Raw genomic sequence first — 25639 nt, 5'->3', positions numbered from 1 at the left:
TTAACCCACTGAGCCACCCAGGCGCCCAATAAATAAAATCTTTAAAAAAAATTTTTTAATGTGGACTGGGTATTAGCTAATATTGATAAATTATTAAGTTTTTGTAGGTGTGATAATGGTACTATGATTATGTAGGAGAATGTCCTTATTTAGGATGCATGCTGAAGTATTCAAGGGTAAGATGTCAACATGTCTAAAACTTATTTTCAAATAGCTTATAAAAATACATACATAAATATGGATAAAGCAAATTGGCTAAATATTAATAAGTGTAAAAATAAATGTGCAGAAGCTTAAAATTTTTCACAATAAAAAACTAAGGAGAAAATGCTATGTGACCTTTTAAAATGATTTCACAATCCACTAATGGAATTCAACTTGCAGTCAGAAAGATACTACTCTAGCCCATGGCAGGGCAGTCATAATACCTTAGCTCTCAGTTCATTATCAATTTGGAGCCAGTTTTCTTAAACCTGTTGCTTGTCCAAAGAGAAGAATGAGTCGTCATCAAAAATCTCATGTGGAATGAGGCTTTCTTATTCTGCAACCCCTTGTTGGTTCATCCTCCAGTTTATGAAAGAAAGTGATTCTTTACACCCCTTGTTGCAGAATACTCCCTTGCTAGGAGTCTTCCAAGTTTTGTATTTTTTCTGCCAATTAATAACTCATTTTATTTGAAAGAAAGAATAATCAGTGGAAAAATTCTACCAGCGTCAGGGAAATTTCTTTGCCCCTCTACTTTGAGAGGATTTTTCCCAATGCAGGGCCCATCACAGACAACACTGAACTCCTTTTGATCCTTTTCCTCCCTAGTTAATGTTCCCAACTACCCTCAGTCTCCAGTTCCCAAGCTGCTTTCCAGGACACCTGGAAGCAAGCTGTGTAGCTGACTACAGAAAAACCCTTGCTCCCACACTACATCTGGCCCTGCCTTTCCACCAAATCATATGCCAATTTATTGCCCTCTGATGTACAGTCTATCAGGCCACTTCCTGGAAGCTCCCACTTGACACTAGGCCAGAAACCCAAGGCAATAATGTGAGTTCTACAAATAGGCAAGTAATTGCTCAATAAGTGTGGAACAAGGAAAGGTCAGTTGTGATGTGTACACATGTAGCAGCCCTTCACAACTCAACCTACAGTGGTAACAGTGGTAACAGAAGGCTGGTATTATAGAAGAGGTATGCAGGGTGCTTGGGTGGCTCAGTGGGTTAAAGCCTCTGCCTTCGGCTCAGATCATGATCTCAGGGTCCTGGGATGGAGCCCCACATTGGGCTCTCCGCTCAGCGGGGAGCCTGCTTCCCTTCCTCTCTCTGCCTGCCTCTCTGCCTACTTGTGATCTCTATCAAATAAATACAAATCTTTGAAAAAAAAAAAAAAAAAAAGAGGCATGCAGTGAGAAGCCAAACAACAGGCAGCCAAGAGTGTTTGTCCATCTAAGGCCTTCAGGATCTCCAAAGACCAAAATAAAGAAACAAAAGCCTTAATACCTACTAAGGAGCATCTTATCTTCTGGTTTCTAGAAGTAAAACTGAGAGTTTAAGGAAGTCACCACTCTCCATCAACCAACCTTTTCTAATGAGGGGATCTGAGCTGAAATGATCAAATTCATTTTACTCTATACTCAGTTCTATCTAATGGGTGCCAGGAGAGAAAAGACAAATGCACTCATCCTTTCCATTAACATATCCAGTATCACTTTAGAAACTAGGGTGACCAATTAAGCATCTATGAACACACAGAGGTGGTTAGAGAAGACAAGGCTGAGACAAATAACTCCTTACTATCTCTAATCAAAACTGCACGTTGAATTTCAAATATCTGGCTCTGAAAATCTCTTGGCACTTACTGTGAGTTTTAGTGGGTGGAAAAGAAGAAAGAGACTCTGCCTGCATCCTTGTTAAAAACAAAGCAGCAGCTGGCTTTTCCTCTTTTTACTCATCTGACTGCTGCCATGGCAAGCTGAGCACAAACTCAGGGAGAAATTTCAGGCCTCAAGAGGTATCTGTGCCAAAGAGGACAATGGCAATGACAGTAATACCAGCAACTTTGACGCCCACTTCAGACCACACTGTCACACTGTCCCTTAACCTCTATTAGAAAAAAATTAGACTTCTTTGCCTCTGCTTCTGAATCCAAGCTATTAAGAAAGCCCTTTGTATCATAATCCACTTTCAGGTACATATAGTGGAAATTTTGCCAGCAGACTAGTTTTGATGGCTAAATGTGTTTAAGTATTATGGAGAGAAAAAGGAAGAGCTGGGCTCAAAAGAAACCAGACTATGCAGAGCTGATCTCCACAAAGTCTTCATTTTTCTAATCTCTAGGACAAACAAATGTTTGGAAGACATTCTTGGTTTAGAAGTGTCAACTGAGGAGGGTTCAGATCATTCCCAGGAATGACAAAGTCATCAAATTATAGGCCTCTTAGAGTCACCTTATTTATACGAATATTCCCTGGGGGGAAAAAGAATCATAGTACCTTTATTTTCTCTAACCGTGCTGAAATGCCCATAAGTGTGAGGACACTCAAGCCTACCGAGATTCTAAGGTACCAAAGTCAGTCTGACTCAAATTCAGGTCACATCCTAATGTGTTGCTCAACAATCTCCAAACAAATGCAATCTTTTATTTATAGAACAAAAAAGTCAAAAAGGGCACAGGAAATACATACTTATATAAGTGTGCCCAACCTTGTTCTTCCAACACTCAACCCATTATATGAATTTGTCTGCCAGATTCTATCACACACACTTGGTTCTTTCAGTCTCCACTTAGGCCTTGAACAAATCACAAGCTCAATTCCAAGTGGGACAAAGCTAATGACTCATTCAACCTTCTTCTCATGCTGACTAATAATGATATATTACTTACTACTCCCCAAACTACAGGCCTCTACAGAAAAAGTGAGTATGCATTCAATCAGGTGGAAGATGATAACTCTAGCAAAATTTTTATTCAAATAATATACCCTTACTCAATCTTTTCCCTGACAGAGACTATTAAGTCTCTTTTCCTGATACCTTCCCATGTGCCAAATAAAACAGATTAACCTTTTTTTTTTTAAGATTTTATTTATTTGACAGAGAGAGACAGTGAAGAGAGGGAATACAGGCAGAGGGACTGGGGGAGAGAGAAGCAGGCTTCCCACTGAGCAGGGAGCCTGATGTGGGGATTGATCCCAGGACCCTGAGATCATGACCTAAGTCAAGGCAGACATGTTTAACGACTGAGCCACCCAGGCGCCCCTAATACAGATTAACCTTGAGGTATGAGGCATTCTTGAACCGTTTCACTTCTACTTAGAAGGGTATTTCTAAGAGACCTAAGCCAGACAGGTGTTAAGTCATCGTTCCTCCCAGGTTGGCTTCCAGACTCTGTTTAAATGTTCTCTGCAAACCTCTGGAGGTTGTATGGATTCAAACCTCCTAGCTCTGAATTCACAGGGCTTGAGACAGACAGTACTCTACAGGTGTGTTTGTCCAGGATAAACTATATTTAAATAAACTCCTGATACATCCACTTTCTCCAGGCACCTGCTTCTCCATCTTAAACTCAAGTACACCATATCTTGTTGTCCAGTTAAAAAAATATCCTCTCCCTCAGAGTTACTCTACACAAACCACCAACGTCTTTCGGAGTATCTAAACCCTGGCAAGAATGCTTTATATGAAAAAGCCAAATAAGCAAATATATAAGCTACAATTTTTGTTCATTTCTTTGGCTTGTTTGTTAGTAAGACATGAAAAAGATGGCAATAAACTGCCCTCAATCACTATCAGTCATTCCATGCCCATAGGGAACGATATGGCATGGAACAGAAGCCACAAAGGTTGCCTTGGAACGGTCAGCTAGAGTCACTAGTCTTGTAAAACCAGGGGCTATGAGTTGACTGTATACCATTACAGACCCTAAGTGTCTGATCAAAATGCCCATAACATAGCAGATATTCAACAAATACTGTTTAGAAGCAATTCAAGAACCCAGAACCAGAAGGAAATCAAATCTTGGTAAACCCCAGCAAGAAAAGGTCCAAGAAGATAAAACAATTCCATAGTTAATACAGATGCTTAGACTGGGCCTCAAGACCATCTTGGTCTCATGACAAATACCCCCAATCCTCATAGGTCTTCAGAACTAAAAATGACTATAGAGTTAAATTTCCAAAGGCAAACTCACTACCCACGCCCCAAACCTCCACCATCCCCAACACACGCACACTAAAAAGTCTCCCTCAAGCTCTGGCCCTACAGGCTTTAAAGTAACTAAGAGGTAATCCCTTAAGAGAAGATGCTGGTTGTGATACTTGTAGACTATTACGCTATCTTTGCTTTAAACCAAAAATTTCCTGGAAAAGAAACTTTGTAATGATCTAAGTTTAAAGACAAAGGCAGCCTGTATCTGGGGGCAAATGACCACAGTCAAACACCACAAATCACAACTGACTAGAGCCCTTTCCATGAAGCTATACTAGATGAGGGCACTAAGGCTTGCAAGGACTTGTCTAGTTGCGCAACAAAGAGATCAAAGACCATACACCATGTGGGCTAGAAAGATTCTTCTAAACTGCTTACTTTCTTTTCTTCTTCTTTTTTTTTTAACTGCTTACTTTCTTCAGACCTAAAATCTAAACCCGAGTATCCTGATTATTTTTCCTTTCCCCTTCATTCCCCTATCCCATGCCACAGATTGTACCATCTGGTCTAGCTGTAAGATTGAAGATTGAAGGTAACTCCAATATGCAAGAGCCCAAAGATCTCTGGAAGAATAAAAGGATACGTGTCTTTGAAATCCCAAACCACGGCAGGGTGTGGGCAGATGTAAGGGAGAAGCAGTGGTTCTTCTGCCCCTAAAGCCAAGACACCCCAGCCCTGCAGACAGCACAGAGTTAACTACCCACCCGCTTTGAGAAGCACAAAGGTACATCACTGCAACATGCCTAACATTTACATTGCTTCTCTCTGCTCATTAAACAGGTTTTGGTTAAATAATGAACAAACTGTATTACAGACTCCGATGAGAATTCCAAAATTATAAATCAACTGGGAAAGCCCATAGGGGCAGACAGACAGGGAGGGGGGAGAAGGATAATATTGACTAATATAAAGGGCGCAGCTTGACAGTGGATATTCCTGCCACACCTGATCAAACACACTCTGTGGGGGGAGGGGAAAGACAGCAAGAGAGGGGAGATGGGACAAGACAGCCTGAAATTTGCATCCGGAAAAGATTAAAACGGATTCTTTGGGGATAGAGAAAATACATAATATATATTACTATAAATGCAAAACTGTACTAAAAGCTAACTCAAATGTCAAAGATTACAGCTTGAATAAATTTAAATATAAAAGCCATGTGCTTCTTGAGTTAATGAGAGAGACATAAAAGGACAAACTTGGCCAGAAGACTGAAGATAGCCTTAGGCTGCCTTTGCTGGGTAATGGGTTCAGGGCACAGCAGCAACTATAGTCAGAGGCTTCCCTCCATAGTTCTGACCCCTGAGGAAGAACTGGAGAATCCCACAACTCTTCCAGCCTACACTACATTTGCTATTTTTGTTTGTTTGTTTTAAAGATTTTATTTATTTATTTGACAGATAGAGATCACAAGTAGGCAGAGAGGCAGGCAGAGAGAGAGAGGAGGAAGCAGGCTCCCTGCCAAGCAGAGAGCCCCATGCGGGGCTTGATCCCAGGTCTCTGGGATCATGACCTGAGCGAAAGGCAGAGGCTTTAACCCAGTGAGCCACTCAGGCACCCCACATTTGCTGTTTTTAAAAATTAAGATGTAGGGGCGCCCAGATGGCTCAGTTGTTAAGCGTCTAGGCTTCGGCTCAGGTCATGATCCCCAGGTCCTGGGATCGAGCCCCACACTGGGCTCCCTGCTCAGCGGGAAGCCTTCTTCTCCCGCTCCTGCTCCCCCTGCTTGTGTTCCCTCTCTCGCTGTCTCTCTCTCTCTCTCTGTCAAATAAATAAATAAATATTTTTTTAAAAAATTAAGATATAATTCACATGCCATAAAATTTACCCTTTTAAAACATACAATTCAATGTTTTAAAATATATCCACACAGTTGTACAACCATAACCACTATCTAATTCCAGAACATTTTCATCACTCCAAAAAGAAACCCTGTACTCATTTGCAGTCACTCCCCAGACCCCCTCCCAGCCCCTGGTAACCACACATCTAATTTAACTTTCCACAATAACCTCCTAAAAGGACTCCTAAGAGGGTTTAAAGACCAAATGAGGGGCAGCAGTTAAGTCTCACTGATGGTGAGCTAAGGTTTTATCCAAAATAGCAACATGCAAACTTTGCTCTTAGGTACCCTGTACCTTCCAACTGCAACCGTCACTTTAGATTTGGTATTAGGCTATTTTATTATTAAATACTACAGAGTATGCAGTTATCATGCAGTTTGGGCAAAATACTAACTGCGAATGTAGTCCAGAGACATGTATCTGTGAGAATAACTGGTATGGACTTAACTAACCTTATTAGAGACAATGGACTTATTTCTTCCATAATGCTAAGATAATACTCCTGGAAGAGTAGATAGTGCTTATCTACTTAAAAGATTCTCTTTTTACAAGAAGAGAAAAAAAAAATCATTTTGGTTTACTGACAATGTCCAATAACTACCCATTTCCAACAGTGATATTCTTAACCAACCATGCCAGCAGATAGCCTAGAAAAAAGCAAATCAAAAGCCTTTTTATAGAAAAAGTCTAAGCCCAAGTCAGTTTCATGAGTTAAACTGAATGGAAGTTCTAGAATTCCTGCCATACCTCCTCCAATCTAGGTGGGACACCATTCCCAGTCACACAGAACAGGCAGTCCCTTCAGTTTCTCTTTCCAAGTTCAAAACCCTTTCCCAGCCTCCTACCACTAACACATTAATAGGCTTCCAAGAAAGCAGGCCTCCTGACACTGCCAATCAGAAAAATCTGTTTGTCTCAGTAAAAGAAACAAGAAATTGGTCATGGACTACAGAGTCCAGGACCACAGGGGCAGCTGACCCATAAACTTGCTCCTGGAAGCCAGCACTATGTGGGGGGTCAGAACCAATCAGAAGACTATGAAATGTTCCATCTTGGGTCCACTCTGTCATTTTTTCAGGCAGGTAATATGTTAAAACCTAAGAACAATGGGCAACCTTGGCAGGCACCACTTCAACATCTGCCCTAGAAAATAATATCACCTTCCTCCTTGCTCTAGGAGAAAGCTTGGCAACACCCAGCTATGTTCCTAGTACCACTGACAGGTCTGGCTCCTCAGCACATTCTGGTTTTATTAGTTTCAAGCAGCAGATAATCTGGATTCCTGACTCAAAGATATAGGAAAATTAAGCAGCAGACTCAACTCTGGCAGCTCTTAGTCTAGAAACCCCAAATCCTGAACTGCGCCACTCACCACAGATAGGGTCTCTTGAGATATGTCAAGGAAATGTCAGGGTACAGAAAACAAGTATGGGATATGGATTAGACGGCAAGCAGGAAATGTAGCTCTGTCAGGAGAGCAGCACCATCTCAGCTCCTCAAGTCTGCAGAGTGCCCAAAAGGCCTACAAGGCTACTCCAGTCTCATCTCAGCCATTCTGGGTGTTTCCAAACACATACAACACAATACTGTGTATCAATTGTTTGTCAAATGTTTCCCAGTATACTAACATGTTCAGTCCTCTTCACATCTCTTAAAAGATAGTACAGTTGACCCTTTAACAAACCCATGGGTTTGGGGCACCAACCCTTGCAGTTGAAAATCCATGTATAACTTTGACTCCCCAAAAACTTAACTCCTAATAGCCTGTTAACCAGGAACCTTAATGATAACATAAGCAGTCAATTAATACATATTTTGTATGTCATAAGTATTATATATTATATTCTTACAAAAATGTAGCTAGAAAAAAGAAAATGTTATTAAGAAAGTCATGGTGGGTGGGGGCGCTAGTACAATCAGTAGAACATGTAACTCTTGCCCTTAAGGTTTTGAGTTCAAGCCCAACACTGGGTGTAGAGAGTACTTGGGGAAAAAAAAAGTTATAAGAACAAATATATTTACAGTACTATACTGCATGTACTGAAAAAAATCCATATATAAGTGGACCTACCTACATGGTTCAAATCTGTATTATTCAAGGATCAACTACAGGCTGAAACTTTGGCCACCAAAGAGTTGTAAATACCTACTTCCTACATTTTCTTTCTAATTGGGATAGGTAAGCTTTATCTGTAAAATTAAAAAAAAATCTGTGCAAGCGGCCAACTTCCTAAAGCAGCCAAGGCACTTACATTACAGGCCATAAAATAAGAACATGCCACCTAGTTGCAGCTTTAACCCTGCTAACTGGCTAATAACCACTTCCTCTATACTTGATCTTTGGCTAACATTTCTGATGCTTTTCAAAAGAGTGAAACTGCTCCTTAAAAAAAACATGTGGAGAACGCTTAGATAACTTCAGCCCATGTTCAAGAAAGTAGTAAGAAATTTTTCTCCACATACTCTCCTACATTCCTCACGAAAGGAAAAATTTTATTACTTACTTAACTTTCAGAAACCTAAAAACTATTTCAACTGTTGTCTTAGATATGTTACTAAGATATGTTACTTAGATATGTTACTAGCTAAAAACCATTCCAGGAATATAAATTTCAAAAGCCCTTTATGGTTGACAGAGGAACACAGCTCTGAGGCTTTCCCCTTCAATCTCTCTCCCCTTGAAAAACCCAACGGTGTTGAGATTTGCCTCCTCCTTTGATACATACATATACAACAGGAGGCACTTCCTGTGTACATTCTCCTCTAATTGTGTGAACAGAAGCAATGTAGACCAGGGCACTAAACCAGGCCTGAATTCTAGTTTTGACTCCACCTTTTAGAATCAATGTGATCTCAACTAAATCACTTAAAATGTCTCTGGGCTTCAACTTCATTCATAAAAAGGGGACAATATCTGCTACACCTCCTTCACAGGACTGTGTAAAAGTTCAATAAGGTAATAAACACGAAAGAGGCTTTGAAAATTCTAAACATATGAATATTAGTTATTACAATCAGGAAAACAGGGAGTAAAAAAGGGACAAATGATTTTGTGAACACATGAAGACTGAAAGATCTCTATTACACACAATTAAGGCCCTAAAAGTGACAAAGACTTTCCGTAAGAGAAGGGTTTTGTTGCAAGTACTTAAAATCTGACTTGTAACAAATAATAGTAAGACTTCACTTGTGCCACCAACTTCCTACCTCAGGGCATGCATGGGGCAGAGAAAGAAAGTAGTTAAAACAAGACCAAAAGTAACTTTATTATAACTCAATCAATAAAGGGAGCTTATAATTCTATGAATGCTGATTCCCTACTAAAGTGGGACACCGCACCAGCAACTCAAGGAAAAGGATCAGCAATGCAGTAAACCAGGGTCAAACTACACCCATGGGCCAAACCTGGCTTTCAAAACCTGGTTTTGAAAAAAATTTTATTTATCACTCGTTCGTGTAAGTATTAACTGTGTCTGCTTTTGAGCTACAACAGCAGAACTGAGCAGTTGCACAGCTGCTATGGCCTGCAAAGCCTACAATATTTACTATATAGTCCCTTGCAGAAGTTTGTCTATCCCTGAAATAAATCAAGCATATGGTTTTTTACCAGTATAAATAATCCTACTTAGATGTGGGGACTTACCTGTTATATTGTTTAGAACCTCCTTTAGATGACTGAAACTATGCAGCAGAGGATCCCGTTCTTCATCCTATAACATACAGGTTAAAAAAAAAAAAGTCAGTATCAGACAAAGAGGAAAAAGGAAATAGACAGATCCAGGGCACTTTGAATCCACTGATTAAGTTTCCCTTCTGAGGAAAAGAAATTAGCCATGGTTCAGCTTTCCAGTCCCCCAACCTTCTATTTCATAAAGATACTCTGGGTTTACCTAAAATAGTAAATCCTGAAATACTAATCTATACCATAACCACAGCACTCAAGCTACCAGAGATTACCAGGGCCTTCATACATGCTATGGTCTGAATGTGTGTGTCCCTTCAAAACTTGTATGTAGGAACGCCTGGGTGGCTCAGGTGGTTAAGCGACAGCCTTTGGCTCAGGTCTTGATCTTGGAGTCCCGGGATTGAGTTCCACGTCTGGCTCCCTACTCGGTGGGGAATCTGCTTCTCCCTCTGGCCCTCCCCCCTTCTCGTGCTCTCTCTCTAATAAATAAATAAAAATCTTAAAAAAAAAAACAAAACTTGTATGTAAAAATCCTAATGTCCATGTGATGGTATAAGAGGTAGAGCCTTTAAAATATAGGTGGTTAGGGCCTTCAGAAGGTGGGTGAGGGCTCTGTCCTCATGAATGGAACTAATACCCTTAAAAGAGAGTACCAAGAGGGTGCCTGGGTGGTTCAGTTGGTTAAGCAACTGCCTTCAGCTCAAGCCACAATCCTGGAGTCTTGGAATTGCTTCCGCGGGAAATCTGCTTCTCCCTCTGACCTTCTCCCTCTCATGCTCTCTCTAGATCGCTTTCTCAAGTAAATAAGTAAATAAATCTTAAATGAATGAATGAGGCCCAAGATTGCTTCCCTACTCCTTCTCCTTGTGAGGAGAAGTCTGAGACCCAGAAGAGGACTCTCACCTGACCATGCTGGCACCCTGATCTTGGACTTCCAGTCTCCAGAACTGTGAGAAATAAATTTCTCTTGTGTATAAGCCACCTAATCTGTGGTACTCTGTTATAGCATCCCAAAAGACTAAGCTAATATATTATTCTATCTCTTTTCCTTCTTTACACTCATTATATAATCATACATATTCATTTCAAAGACACTGCTAGCTCCACTCTCACTTCTAAACCATTTTTTTTTTCCCTCGCTTCTAAACCATTTTTATTTCTATTTTTTTTAAGATTTTATTTTTGGGGTACCTGGCTGGCTCAATTGGTACAGCAGGTTAACTCTTGATCTCAGGATTGTAGGTTCAAGCCCTGCACTGGGTGTAGAGATTACTTAAATAGTAAATCTGGGGGGAAAAAAAAAGTCTTGAGCCTGGGTGGCTCCGTCTGTGGGCATCTGCCTCTGGCTCAGGTCATGGACTCAGTGTCCTGGGATTGAGCCCCGCATCGGGATCCCTGCTCAACAAGGAGTCTGCTTCTCTCTCTGCCTGACTCCCTCTGCCGCCCGACTCTCTCTCAAATAAAATTTTAAAAATCTTTAAAAAAAATCTCTGCAGCACCTGGCTGGCTCAGTCAGTAGAGCATGGGACTCTTAATCTCACATTTGTAAATTTAATCCCACACTGGATGTGGAGCATACTAAAATAATAGTAATAAAACAAAATAAGATTTTATTTTTAAGTAATCTCTACACCCAGTGTGGGGCTCAAACTTATAACCCCAAGATCAAGAGTCACACACTCTACCAACCGAGCCAGCCAGGCACCCCGAAACAATCCATTTTTATAAATGAACATGAGAAATTTCCAAACATACATACATATATTCACTGAGTTGGAAATGTTAAAACTTGTTTTTATACTTGTGCCAAATATTGTTTTATACAACTGTGCAAAAAATATCCTTGACCATACATATGCAACAAAGAAAGCCAGCTTTACAACAGGTAATTTCTTAGTCATCTGATTGGCAAGATATGGTCTGCTCTATATACTCCCAAGGAGTACCACCAACATGCCACACTGCATGTATCAATTTGATAGCTAATTATAGTCCTAGGGAATCTAAAGGTAAGGTATCTTTCAGACATTTTAAGGTATATTTAAGAGGTCCCAAGTGCTACCTTCAGTTGTCTACAAAAATAGCTAGAAGAATAGTATCATCTTTTGGGTCCCAGAGGAAAAAAAGGTCTATAAATTCGACACTAGTTGGAATAAAACAGAAGGGTCCTTTATAGGGGTGCCTGGGTAGCTCAGTCAGCTAAGCGTCCAACTCCTGGTTTCAGCTCAAGTCATGATCTCAGGGTCGTGAACTCAAGCCACACATTAGTCTGCTTCCCCTCTCTTCCTCTGTCCCTCCTCCCACTCGTGCATTCTCTCTCTAAAATAAATAAATAAATCTTTAAAAAGTAAAAGGGTCCTTGATACCAAGAACAACTCTGAGTTCCTACTACTCTCATTATTACAGAAAAATTGATTACTGTTTTAACCATGCATCAGATCTCTTATAACTCAGGGTCCAAACTATCTGCCCATTCCCCACTTACCAGTGGAGTATGAGTGCTCCATCGGGCATTTCGTTTGATTGCCCCAACCACAATGTTAATCTCCCCTTGAATGATGTAAATATTTTTATCCACCATCCTGGAAAACCTATCAAAACAGTTAAAAGGTAGTTAATATTTAGTTACTCAGGGCATATCCATGTTTAAATCAGTACCTGATACGGTCAGAATTATGATTTAACTTCTCAGTACCATGATTTCCCACCAGTAATACCAGGATGGGATGAAGTCCATCTTATGTTATGAATCCAGCTACCTAGCTCTCCTAGAGGTCTCCAAAAGTTCAAGATACAACTCAAAAAGTATCAATCCAGAATTTCTCAAAAGCACCTAACAATCTCTAGCAAGCATGCCAAATTCTTCAAAGTCAATTGTCCACAAAATCTCTCCTGTGAGGATTACTAGTATCTGTTACTAGTGTTAAAGATACATTTCAGATCTTCCCCTTGTTCTTTTTTATTCCCTCAATAAAGTAACAATGGAACTTTAAGTTTAAAGAAATGAATGAAGGCTGTTAGAAAAACCGCCTTGGTTTGGAAACCACAGTTACAATGTCAACTTATAGACTACATCCATTCTACCAAGTCAGCTCCAGAAAACTGGATAGTGGCAGTGATAGAACCTTTAAAAAGTTATGAAAGGTCAAGTTAACTTGCTTAGAGCAGGAACTCTCTAGTAAGACAAATTGAAAGGCAGACTCGTTTTAAAGCTCCTTCTGTATGAATCTCTGAAGTGAAGCTAAAATACTACTTTAGTACTTTAAGTGTTCCCAACTGAATTATCACAGGATTTTCTTTGCTGCCTAGGATAGCACTTGGAAAAGATATTTAATTCTCTTCCCAGGTGAAAATATACAAAAAAAGAATATCTTCTCAGCATAGAGAAAAACGTAGGAGCATATAAAACCACTTTCCACTTTCCATTATTTAGAAACCCTCTTCACAAGGACAAAATTTTTAAAAGAAAGGGAAAGGACTACAGAGACATATAGTTAGACAAACATTTAGATCAGGCTCCAGGAAAGTTAAAACAGTAAGCCTATCAGAGTAAGGGGAGAAATAATTCCACAAACACTACTTAATTAAGCACCTCCTATGCATAAGGAATCTTTCAGAGTTCTAAGGATACAAAGCAAATAAGACATGGATAGAGCTCTCAGACATATGGAATGGAAAAAAAAAAAACCCACATAGTATATAACTCTATGTTTATGTAAAAAATCAACCAACCAACCCACCCTATATAAAATACTAGATTTGTTTTTGAAAATATGCAATATGTAACATACAGTACAATATGAAAAGCAAAAGAACAGCTTGTATCCAAATTAAGAATAGTACAACTGAAGTCTCTGTGTATTCTCCCTAATCATATCCTCCTCTTTTTCATCTATAGGTCTCACTATTCTAAATCTGATGTTTATTAAACTTTTATGTTGCTTTATACTCTTACTTCATTGATACATATTTTTTTATTAAAATACTTTATTTATTTGACAGAGAGAAATCACAAGTAGGCAGAGAGGCAGGCAGAGAGAGAGGAGGAAGCAGGCTCCCTGCGGAGCAGAGAGCCCGATGTGGGGCTCGATCCCAGGACCCTGAGATCATGACCTGAGCCGAAGGCAGAGGCTTTAACCCACTGAGCCACCCAGGCGCCCCGATTGATGCATATTTTTGTATTTTATTTAACTAATATAATATTGCACGTATTTTTCTGATATTCGACCTTTTTCCTTGAAACATTATGTTTGTGAGTCATCCGTGTTGCTAAGTGTGCTTAATGTATTTTGTTTAAATAATATATACATGTGTAAACAGAGAATAAAAGGTCTGGGCAGGGGCACCCGAGTGGCTCAGTTGGCTGGGTGTCTGACTTGATTACTGCTCAGATCATGGTATCAGGGTGAGATTGGGTCCATGTCCATGCTTGAGATTCTTTCCCTCTGCCCTACTGCCCCGCTCATCACGTGTACACACTCTCTCTCTCCCCCAAACAAATAAATCTTTTTAAAAAAGGTCTGGGCAGGAGGCGCCTGGGTGGCTCAGTGGGTTAAGCCTCTGCCTTCAGCTCAGGTCATGATCTTAGGGTCCCGGGATCAAGCCCCGCATCAGGCTCTCTGCTCATTGGGGAGCCTGCTTCCTCCTCTCTCTCTCTCTCTCTGCCTGCCTCTCTGCCTACTTGTGATCTCTGTCAAATAAACAAATAAAATCTTTAAAAAAAAAAAAAAAAGGTCTGGGCAGATGTATCCCAAACTCAACAACCACAGTTATCTCTAGAGACGATATTGTAAAATCAGGGTGTAATCAGAGGACAGTTTAATCTTACCTATAATGTTCTAGTTTTAAATTTTTATAGGGAGAATATATTACTATACCATCAATATAATCTAAAATTAGTAACGAAGAAAGAAATGAGATATAATTTCTGCCCATGAGGCATTTACAGAGTCTAATGGGATCTAAAAGAAAATGAGCCGTAGATATACAGAAAAAAATACATTCTTCCAGTAGGACCATTTGCACATTTTGTATAAGACCGGGCTCCCAGAAAGCAAGAAGTATGAAAACCATAATAAAGGGAAAAAGGCACAAATTTTGTCCAGGGCCATAATACCCCCTTCAAATCCACAAGAGAATCCAATATAATAAAACATTTCTTTAAAAAAAAAAAAGGTTTATTTTAATGACAATGTAAAGAAACAACTAGGTTAAAAAAAAAAAAAAGAAGAAGAAAAGAAAGAAAAGAAACAACTAGGTTAGTCCTAGGAGATTTATCTGCTTTCCAAATGCCCTAGGCACACAGCAACGTTCCCTCCTGAGAAGATTCAACAATGAGAAAACAACAACAATAAGAGGGAGGAGAACCAAGAAATAGAAAATGACCAAATTAAAAAATAATTCAAAGTATCAGAAGAGAAAAGATAAAATCTCTAGTATGATTCCTTCCTTAAATTATTTAGGCAAGATGAATATGCTTTGTACCTCTGGAAGGATTTTGAAGAAATGGCTAACAAAGGTTGCCTCCAGATAAGGGAAGTGGGGAACTGGGATGAGAAGAAGACTTAATTTTCTCTGTATATTCTTTTGTATCTCTTGAATTTTGTGTCACACATATATATTACCTACTACCTATTTTTAAATTAGGATAGTGCAGGGGTGCCTGGGTGGCTCAGTCAGTTGAGCCACCGAGTTGAGCCATCTTAGTTTCCGCTTGGCCCCACTCGCGCTTGTGGGTGCGCTCTCAAATACATCAATCTTTTAAAAAAAATACTTAAAGAGACACCTGGATGACTCAGTCATTAAGCATCTGCCTTTGGCTCAGGTCATGATCCCAGGGTCCCAGGACCAAGTCCCACATCAGGCTTCTCCCTCTGCCTGCCACTCCCTCTGCTTGTCCTCTCTCTATCCCTCTCTCTCTCTCTCTGACAAATAAATAAATTCTTTAAAAAAAAAATAATTAATACGAAAATAAAATAATTTTTTAAAAATATTTTTAAAAAATAAATTAGAATAGTGAAGAGTAGTTGTATTATTCCATATGTAAAGGATTAAGAGCAGCCATCAAAGTTAATTAGCTAACATTTACTTCTGTCGATCAGACATTATTACCTAATGTATGCTAAGCAAAATACTACGCACAGCATACAGAACTGTCACTACCCACCCACAAGGAATTTATAATCTAGTAGATTAGATAAAACATATACATATACACACAAACCCATATATATCTCTGATGCATGAGTAATACACAGTGTCACAGTAGTGGAACAAAGAAAATTACTTCTGGCAGAGGGCTCCAGAAAGGCAACTGAAAGACAGGATTCAGGGTTGTTTTTTTTTTAGGTTTATTTTTTTACCTGAGAGAGAGTAAGTGTGACAGAGTGAGCAGGGGGAGGCGCAGAGGGAAAGGGAGAGAAGCCAACTCTTCACCAAGCATGGAGCCTGACAGCATGGGGCTTGATCTCAGGAATCCAAGACCATGATCTGAGCTGACATCAAGAACCAGATGCTTAACTGAGCCACCCAGGAGTCATCAGACCAGATTCAAACAGTCAAAAATATAAGGAAAGAACGGCAACAGTAAAGGCTCATAGGTAGGAAAATTTAGTAGGTATTTAGGGGATTATGATTATTCCAAACTGGCTGGAATATTATTCCTAGGGGAATAACAGGAGATAAAGCTAAGACAGCAAGTGTGGGGCATATCATGGATGGCCTTCAATATATAGTTATTATTCAGTAGGTGTAGGCATTCAGTAGGAATACCTACCATTATAAAAAATATTTTCGTAGTGCCTAGGTGGCACAGTCGGCTAAGTGTCAGACTCTTGATTTCATCTGGAGTCATGATCTCAGGGTTGTGAGATCTAGCCCTGTGTCAGGCTCTGCACTCTGCATGAGTCTACTTGTCCCTCTCCCTCTGCTCTTCCCCCTGCTTGCAGTCTATCTCTAAAATGAATAAACAAATCTTTTTAAAAATTTTTTGAAAGGCCTGTAAAAGGACACTATAAAATAAGAGTATTTAATTTCTCTTTCAAAGAACTAAGAGAATGAGAGAAAACACTCATACTGAAAATAACACAGCAACAGGTAAACAACAACAGTATACTACAAATTGCAAATTTTTTTAAAAAGCCAATTAATTAATTAATTAAAGGATCTACCACCTATTTGGAAGGTTTCCCAGAGAAAATAAATTTTGAACTGGAATTCCAACCGAAGTAATCAACCTAACATTCGATGAAAAGTGAATAAGCACCCAAAGCTAAGAACTTTCTAAGACAGTGAAGATCTATGCAAAAAATCATTTTCTCAAGCTTCTTTTCTTAGTAAAAAAGAAACAACTAGAGGATGAAGAGAAATTCTTTTCAAGGACCATACAGAGTTGCTTAATCTCCTGCCAGGCCTTTGAGCATTTTTCTCCTCACAGAGGTCTTCTTCCAAGGGAATCTGCCCTTCAGCTTCAAATGGGAAGCTCAGTGAACCACTTGCTAGAACCTTTTGTCACAAGGTCACAAAGAGAGTGCCCAGGTGGCTCAGTCAGTTATGCGTCTGCCTTCCACTCAGGTCATGATCCCAGGGTCCTGGGATTGAGTCCCCCATTGGACTCCCTGCTCAGTGGGGAGTTTGGTTTTCCCCTCTCTCTCTACCCTTCCCCCATGCTCATGCTTGTGCATGCACACTCTCTCTCTCACGCTCTAATAAATAAAATCTTCAAAAAAAGAATTTTAAAAAATAAAGCATTCATTTCTAAAACAAAAAATCACAAAGGCCTGCAGAGACCTCATATAGGTATGCTAGAAAAGATCTTGTATCAGAAATAACATGAGAAGGAACAACCAAATAAACAGCAACTAACATCCCCGGCCAGATAAGCCACTGGCCCAGAGACTCTAAGCCACATATATCCTTTAAAAGTACTGTATGTTTAAAGCTGAGTCTACAGCATTCCCCTGGCGCTTTGTTGCATCCCAGTTACTCACCCCAAGAGGATCCAAAGAGGAGTCACTCTATCAACTAGCAACTCCCTCTAGATCTAAACAAAAGCATGAAAAACAGAAACAATAAATTGGATCCTTATTTCATGGAATTTAAAAAAAAAAATCTATTTCAATGAACTAAAGACTTAAATGTGAAAAAGGAAATCTGAAAACTTTTAGAAGATAATATACAAGAATATTTTTATAATCTCAGCACAGAGAAGAGAAGCATGTAAACAAAAAACAAAAAGCAGAACCAGTTTAAAAAACTGGTAAATTAAACCATGTTAAAATTAAAGACATTTGGGGCGCCTGGGTGGCTCAGTGGGTTAAAGCCTCTGCCTTCGGCTCAGGTCATGATTCCAGGGTCCTGGGATCGAGTCCTGCATCGGGCTCTCTGCTCGGCAGGGAGCCTGCTTCCCCCCACCCCTTTCTGCCTGCCTCTCTGCCTACTTGTGATCTCTGTCTGTAAATAAATAAATAAAATCTTTAAAAAAAAATTAAAGACATTTGTTCAAAAAACAACATGAAAAAGAGGGAAAAGATAGGTCACAAACTCAGAGAAAATACCGGTATATCTTATACATATAACTAATAAGGAAGCAATATCCATAATATAAAATGTTACAAAAACTGTAAGAACAGACATATAAACATGCCCCCAAACTGGCAAGAGACATGAACAGGCATTTCACAGAATAAGGAAATACAAACAGCAAATAAATATATGAATACATTATTAGCTCCATTAATAATCAAGAAAATTATAAAATATGTTTATGAGATACCATTTTACAGCACAAAAAATTAACCCGACAATATTAGGAGTTGGTAAAAATGCAGAGCAAGTGGCTAGTGGATACGTAAATTGATACAACTCATCTGAATTACAATTTGCATCATCTTGCAAAACTGAAGAACTTCATATCCTGTATCTCAGCAAGTCCACGGCTAAGACTATATCCCAGAAAATTCACAAAAAATTTAGAATAGTGGTCATGGGAAGGGGGAATGTGACTAACAGAGAAGGATTACAAGCAGCCTCATTGTGGTGATATTTTGTTTTTTAAGCTGGGTAGGGGACACTAATGCCCCATATATGCTATACATATTCTCTATGTATGAAATAGACCATCAAAAGTTCCTTCTTTTCTTTTTTTTTTTTAAGATTTTATTTATTTATTTGACAGACAGAGATCACAAGTAGGCAGAGAGGCAGGCAGAGAGAGGGGTAAGGAGGCCCCCGGCCGAGCAGAGAGCCTGACGCAGGGCTCAATCCCAGAACCCTGAGATCATGACCTGACCCAACGGCAGAGGCTTAACGCACTGAGCCACCCAGGCGCCCCGAAAAGTTCATCCTTTTCAAAATCATGGTCTTTGTTGTCTGTCTTTGCACCTACTGTTCCTTTTCTATGTCGAGTATTTTTTTCTCACTCTCGTCCACCTGGTAAAGCATTACTCAATCCATCCAAAAGTTAATGAGAAAGTCAGAATACCACAGTGGTTTCAAGAACCAGCTTTGGAAGCAAAACAGTCCTGACTATTACCATCTTTACCATCTTAGCCAAGTTTCTTAGCCTTTTGAACCCCAGTTTACAATGCTCCATTGCAAAATGAAGATAGTATCTCCTCATCTGTTTGTTGTGAGGCTCCATAAGAAGACTGTAAAGCACTTAGCATGGTATCAGCACTATTTAAACCTCCAAAAAATAGTTGTTATTATAATGCCTGCTCGGGGCACCTGAGTGGCTGTGGGTTAAAGCCTCTGCCTTCGGCTCAGGTCATGATCCTGGGGTCCTGGAATGGAGCCCCACATCAGGCTCTCTGCTCAGCGGGGAGTCTGCTTCCCCTCCTCTCTCTCTGCCTGCTTCTCTGCCTACTTGTGATCTCTGTCTGTCAAATAAATAAATAAAATAAAAAATAAAAAATATAATGCCTGCTCTTTGAGATCCTCTCTAGCTAACCCACTCCCCCACAGAGTATTAGTAGTCCTTTCTTTCATCACATTACACTGTACATAGCTCTAAAGAACTGATACTGATTTATAATTATTCATTTAGTCTGTCTCTCCCATGAGTCTATAGGCATCTCAGGAAGACACCATGATTAATTCACCTTTTTATCCCCAATGCCTATAAGATAAATGATAAATACTGGAGGAGCAAATGAACAAATGGATGAACTAACATCAAAGACTGACTCTCAGTATAGGGCAGCTCATATCCAGCGCCTGTAAGAACAACGACTTCATAGAAGACGAGGACTTTAAGGCAGGCAGGCAAGCCTTCTTTCTGCATCCCCTATTTGTTTCTCTATCAGAAGTTACACAGGCTACTCTACAGACAAAAAGAGCCCACATTACCCACCAGTCTATTATATTTTTACATCTATTTTCCTGAAGTCTCCTCATGTGCTAAATGCATGTTCACATTTCTTCTCAGAAATATGTAATTCTTGGGCACCTGGGTGGCTCAGTCAGTTAAGTATCTGCCTTCAGCTCAGATTCTGATCTCTGGGTCCTAGGATGGAGCCCTGAGTTAGGCTCCCTGCTCAGTGGGGAGTCTGCTTCTTCCTCTCCCTTTGCCCCTCCCCCACCGTGTGTGTGTGCGCGCGGGTGTGTGTGTGTTCTCTCTCTCTCTCTCAATTTAATAAAATCTTAAAAAAAAAAAAGTTGTCCTTATCTAATAAGAAATTAGATTCTCCAAAGGAAAAGACTGCTTCATAGTGCTTTGGTGTCTAATACAGAGCTGTGCAAACCAAGAAAATTGATGGGCTTTCTGAGAGGACAGAAGCTAAATCACCCTCAACTGGTCATTTAGATAACCTTTAGATAAACCTTCCAAGGTTTACCTTCACTCACTCTCTCAAATATTCCAGAGAAGCACTAAAGATACAGCTTGTAAGATTCCCAGAGCTTGCCAAGGAATATAACATAGTTCTGTGCTAATAAAGCATAGACAGCGACCAAGAATTACTGAATTAGTAAACAACTTACTGGATCAAGAAATTTACCCAAAGGGTGGAGGTAAGTGAAAGTCAAACCAGAAAGAGTTGGTGCCCTGACAGGCCCCGAGTAGAAAATCAGGTGTATAATAATCAGGTGACCAGTATACCTCAGCTCTGCCATGAAACTCCTCCCTCTATGGAGATTCTGAGTCTATCCCAAGGTGATATGCAAGGTGAGCCACTAAGATATGTCCAAAGATGTCCTTTGGAGGACAGCTTGGGAGATGAAAATGAAGAATGAAACAATGCTTCTTTTTCTCATTCATCTTTTAACCACTCACAGCACCCAAAATGACAACTAAGGGTGACAGTTTACAGAGTAGGACAAAGATAAAAAGTTAGCCTGTGCAATGATACATAGAGAACTGCAGTGATTAAATCTCATAGGACATGCCTGTCTTTACCTATCAGGGGTCATCATCCACCCATGATGGATAGAATCCAATCCACAGACATATTTGTTCTATCTGGAAAAGGTTTTTAAAGACTTTAACTAGTTGCCAAAAGTTTAAAACACAATGATCTGAATTTTAAGTTTCTCCTGAAAAATAGGAAGACTGGTCATACTGTGCCCACATGCCAGTAACGACAGTCCCTGCTAATACATTCGTACAGTCCTAATACATTCGTACATGGCTTATTTTGCTCATTTACATCATCTGCCTTTTTTTACAAGCTTTTTTAAGCTTGTAATCCTTGGTTTATGTGATGGTAACAAATTGTTACATTCACGATCACTTCCATTATGACTGGGGCTCCAAATCAACAGATGCTCTATTACGTTTTCATTTAATTAAACAACTGCTGTTGAACACACTGAAATATAGAAAAAGAACAATAAAAGCTAAACAGCTGCCAATTATATTTACACCAGCCTTTCCAGCCTGATGGTAAAATAAACCTCTCCTTCTCCCTTCAACTCAACTTCACATTATCCCAACAGAATCACTCTAATCAGTCACACTGAACCACAGGGACAGACTGTGATCAGTCAACAGAAGTGGCAAACAAAGACAAGGATGATCCTTCCAGAGAGTACTGTTAAATACAGTGTGTCTCCTTAAAAGCAGAAGCTGCATCTTTTGCCTCTCTAGCTGCCCACACTAGCTAGTCTAAGTACCCCATCAATGAAATTATTATCTAAAAGTGGCAGTCATCCTGCATTCTGGAACGTGAAATAGTAATGGAACTCTGAGTACTATGAGTTCAACTGGGATTGGTGCCCGGCTACTCATAAGGAAAGGTATCTACAACCTGAGCTCCCAGTGAGCCAATAAGCATCACTGTCAAGATTAGAAGGCACTGTCTGTCTACAGTCACCTCTGAAATATAGCTCAAATTCAAGTCTTGAAGGAAGAACAAATTTTCCTTTCTTTTTTTTAACTGAAGTATGGTTCACATACAAAAAAAGAACAAATTTCCTGATTTGGGTGAGGATGGGAGGTGAAAAACTATTCCTACCTAGAAAATGACTTTTTGGTAAAGAAAGGGGAAATCTTTGATGCCCGAGTCACCTCCAGGCCCAACTGAAAAGATGCTGGATTGGTCACACCATCTACTCAAAGACTAGATTGTGCACTATGCAAAGCCTATCAACTCAACAAGGCTCAACAGGGCACATCAACCCAGGCAAGAAAGACAGGTTCCTCAAACCTGGATACTTCCTAGGCTGTATCATTTCATAAGCCACTTTCTTTCTTTCTTTTTTTTTTTTTTGTAGAAATTCTGCAACTTAGATCAGCAAGTTAAAATACAAACTTGTTTTCTGGATCATTTCCATCCCACTTATCTAAAATCAATAAATACAAACAATGCTATCCCTCACCAACATACACACACACACAATTTCAGGAGAGCAGAGGGCATTAGGTAAGAAGAAACTGAGTTTAGTCACTGTCAATCCTATACAGTTTTTCCCTCTAACACAATGAGGTTTTGATCTTCCTTGTCACTACCTCACCATGCAAAGTCCTGACTGCCAAGGCCAGACCAAGGCACAAGTCAGGACCACACACTACAACTAAGCCCAGGTATAGATAACACTTTTTGAGTGTCCATTACTTTCCCAAAGGCATTAGGTTGATACTGGTTATCCCTAGCTCATGCTCTAGGTAGGCCATTGCACATATATGCTACTGCTTTTAAGAAGTGGGTGTAAGTTAAACAGAGCAATCCCAAAACAGACCTTTCTATTTGTATCCTCCATAGGGCCCAGAGAAGTGTCTTATATACCTGAATTAATGGCATAAAAACTTCTTTGTTGTGCGCTAAAAAACACTATTTACACTATTCCTCATTTCTGAAGGCACTCTTTACCCTTGGGGAATTTTACAGTTTTACAATACAGCAATTTATCAAAGGTTACCACAGTGCCATAAACTTCTCCTTGTAGTTATACTCCTCCATCATTCACTCTGCTGCCCTGACCCTACCACTTTTAAATTAGCTGAACATCTTTCATGACCTTTTTTGCACCAATACTCAAATCACTCTCTGTTCTCAGCCAAATATATCATAACAAAGTGGCTCCCTTGTGATTAAACATCGCTTTAGGCCAAATGAAGAGAACACCTTGAGGGAAATGCCAACCAAAACATACACCAGAAGAGAGTATCTGTAAAAGACTGTGTAAAGGAAGAAACAGCCTCAGAAGGTTAAGTCCAGTGGTGGACATACAGACCCAGACTGGCAGCTGAGCTGCCCCAGAAGTGGAAAGTCTTCTCTTAGCCCAGGTCTCCCTAAGACTGGCCTCAATCCTTCCACACCTCTTCTCACTACCTGAGTCTAAGTTGCACAAGTTCATCCTCCAGTGTTAATAAAGCAGTTCAGTAGTACTAAGGAAGGCAGTCACACAGAAGTGGACGCTGTACAGGATCTGCAGAGACCTCATTTCTAAGGTCTAAAAATCAACTCTAAAAAGCAGGGCCAATGTTCTTTAGGTTTGCTTTGAGCTTTTGAGGACTGGGCTCTTTAGGAAACAGAAAGCTCTAGAAGAGGGGAGCTAAAGGCTAGGTGAAGCCTGGAAACACAGGAAGAAAGATTCGGGCACCCGAAAAGGATCGTAAGTCAGAGATGAAGTCGCCCCTCCGGCCGCAGGGGCCTGACCTTTGCCCCCCTGCATGCCTCCCAGTTCTCTCCCACAACAATCTCCTCCTGTTTAATTATTGTCCCTGCGTTCTTAAGCCACCCGGCTCGTCCAACTTAAGGGCCCGCCTCCCCTCATTCCCTACGGCGATGTCAGGGCTGCCTTCACGACACTGGAACTCTTAAGAAGAGACTTCGCTGACCTGTCAGCGGATCCAAAATGGCGGGGCCTAGTCCCAGGACCCGCAGCCGCTGCTCATGTCCAGCCCGGGCCCCGAAGGCGTCTTTAAGCGACTCTCCCAGCTCTGGTGGCAGATGGGAGAAGGGAAGGAGCCCGCTTCCTGGAAGTTGAGGCCGAAGTCAGGGACCGCACAGTCGGCCAGGAAGACTCGGCCGGAACGGGCGGTGGAGCCGGCTACCTTCCCTGTCAGCTCACTGACGTGGTAACTAGCCTCAGTCTAGCCCGCTGCCTGGTAACTGCGCGAGCCCTGGCACGCACAGCCAATCATAATTTTGTATCGTGAGAAGTGACATTCCAGATACCCAATAGAAAAAGGAAATTGGCTTCGGGGGGCAGGTACAGCCTAAGAAGGCGAGATTACAAGGGACAGAAAAGAGTAGGTAGGGGACAACCAACGGATAGGGGGATTCTCTGAGTGACAGTTATAAAAGCCAATAAAAATGAGAAGTTTGTGCTGCGCGGTAAGAGAGGTGGAGTTAGGTAGAGTTCGGTTGCAGTGCGCGGTTTAGCAGTGGCTGCTGGGCATTATGGGGAGGAAAGCTACGATTTGCTGGAAAGGGGGCGGGGTTCGTTTTGAGAGCGAGAGCGGGCGACCCCGCTCTCCTGCCCACCACCTGCAACCACCTATCAAAGTCATCTAGGCCAATATCTTGCCCCTTGAGGGATCACTTCCTTTCTAGGCAGCTCTAGGTTCTTTCCGTCCTAGAACCGGTCCTTCGATCTATTCCAACCTCCCCTTCCCCACCCTACCATCTGCCTGCCCTGTTTGGCTTCTCATTAATGTGTCTGTCCCATCCCAACGGTTTCTGTGTTTTGTGCCCATTCGTATCATCCACAAATAGAGAAAAATGAGAGGAAACAGGAATCTTGGGTATCTAATCCAGGCCTCAATTTACAGAGCAGGAAACCGAGTCCCCATGTGGAAAGATGGCCCCCCACGTTCACATAGTTAGTTAATAGCAGAGCAGAGAGAGACAAATCCAGGTATCCTCACCCTCAGTCCAGCTCTCCTTTTCACTGCCTCTCACTACCTCTTATGCCTTAGTCTATCAGGCTGTGACTCCCAACTCTGCTCCTCATACTAATCTTTGGACGTTCCTTACTTGCCTGGAAAAAAGCTAATCATGCGGGTTAGTCAGCATCACCAGTAACAGGAAACTTAAGACTTTCCTGTTTGCCTTGGAAATGCTAAGAGGCCTAAGGGCTAGATGCCCAGCCCAATATTCACTCTTCTCCCCCAACTGTCTCTCCCCTTGCAAGAGATGATAGAGGTTGCCAGGATAATTAGAATTACCTAGAAGTCAGAGTGTGTGGGAGGAAGTCAGGTGGGTTTTCTCCTTGCTGACTGAGTGTTAGAATTCTCAGCCTATCTGCTGGGATAGAGCCCAGGTGTCCAGATAGACCTGAAGAGACTGCTTAGGGAGTAGAAAAAGATACTAGCTTTCTCCCCATTTCTTCCCATTTATGGATGACCCAAATCCAGAGAAACCCCATACCTAACCTCATAGGAATGTGGGAATGCTCTAGATTCCTCTAAGTTGAAGAGCCCATAAGACGAACATCAGACCCAAAGAACTCCTCAATAGCTCCCTGCACCT

At 40.7% G+C, this 25639-nt stretch overlaps 1 protein-coding gene across 11 annotated transcripts in view; it reads right to left on the bottom strand.

Annotated features, from left to right (window-relative positions):
• Positions 1-24240, bottom strand: part of GBF1 (golgi brefeldin A resistant guanine nucleotide exchange factor 1) — a 122990-nt gene extending 98750 nt beyond the window's left edge. For all 11 annotated transcript variants that reach the window (XR_006821227.1, XR_006821228.1, XM_046027026.1 and 8 more), the window contains exons 1-3: positions 24004-24240; positions 12211-12316; positions 9684-9750 (exon numbers count right to left, since the gene is read on the bottom strand). Coding sequence is in view for 9 of the 11 variants with exons in the window: in XM_046027026.1 (XP_045882982.1) it covers positions 9684-9750; positions 12211-12306 (163 nt within the window). In the remaining 2 variants the exon portion in view is untranslated. The remainder of the gene's footprint in view (positions 1-9683; positions 9751-12210; positions 12317-24003) is intronic.
• Between the last annotated feature and the right edge of the window lie 1399 nt (positions 24241-25639).

The sequence above is a fragment of the Meles meles genome, chromosome 13 (genome assembly GCF_922984935.1).
Source record: "Meles meles chromosome 13, mMelMel3.1 paternal haplotype, whole genome shotgun sequence".
Taxonomy (NCBI): domain Eukaryota; kingdom Metazoa; phylum Chordata; class Mammalia; order Carnivora; family Mustelidae; genus Meles; species Meles meles.
The sequence above is the reverse complement of the archived record's forward strand: the minus strand, read 5'-3'. Positions and strand labels throughout refer to the sequence as shown.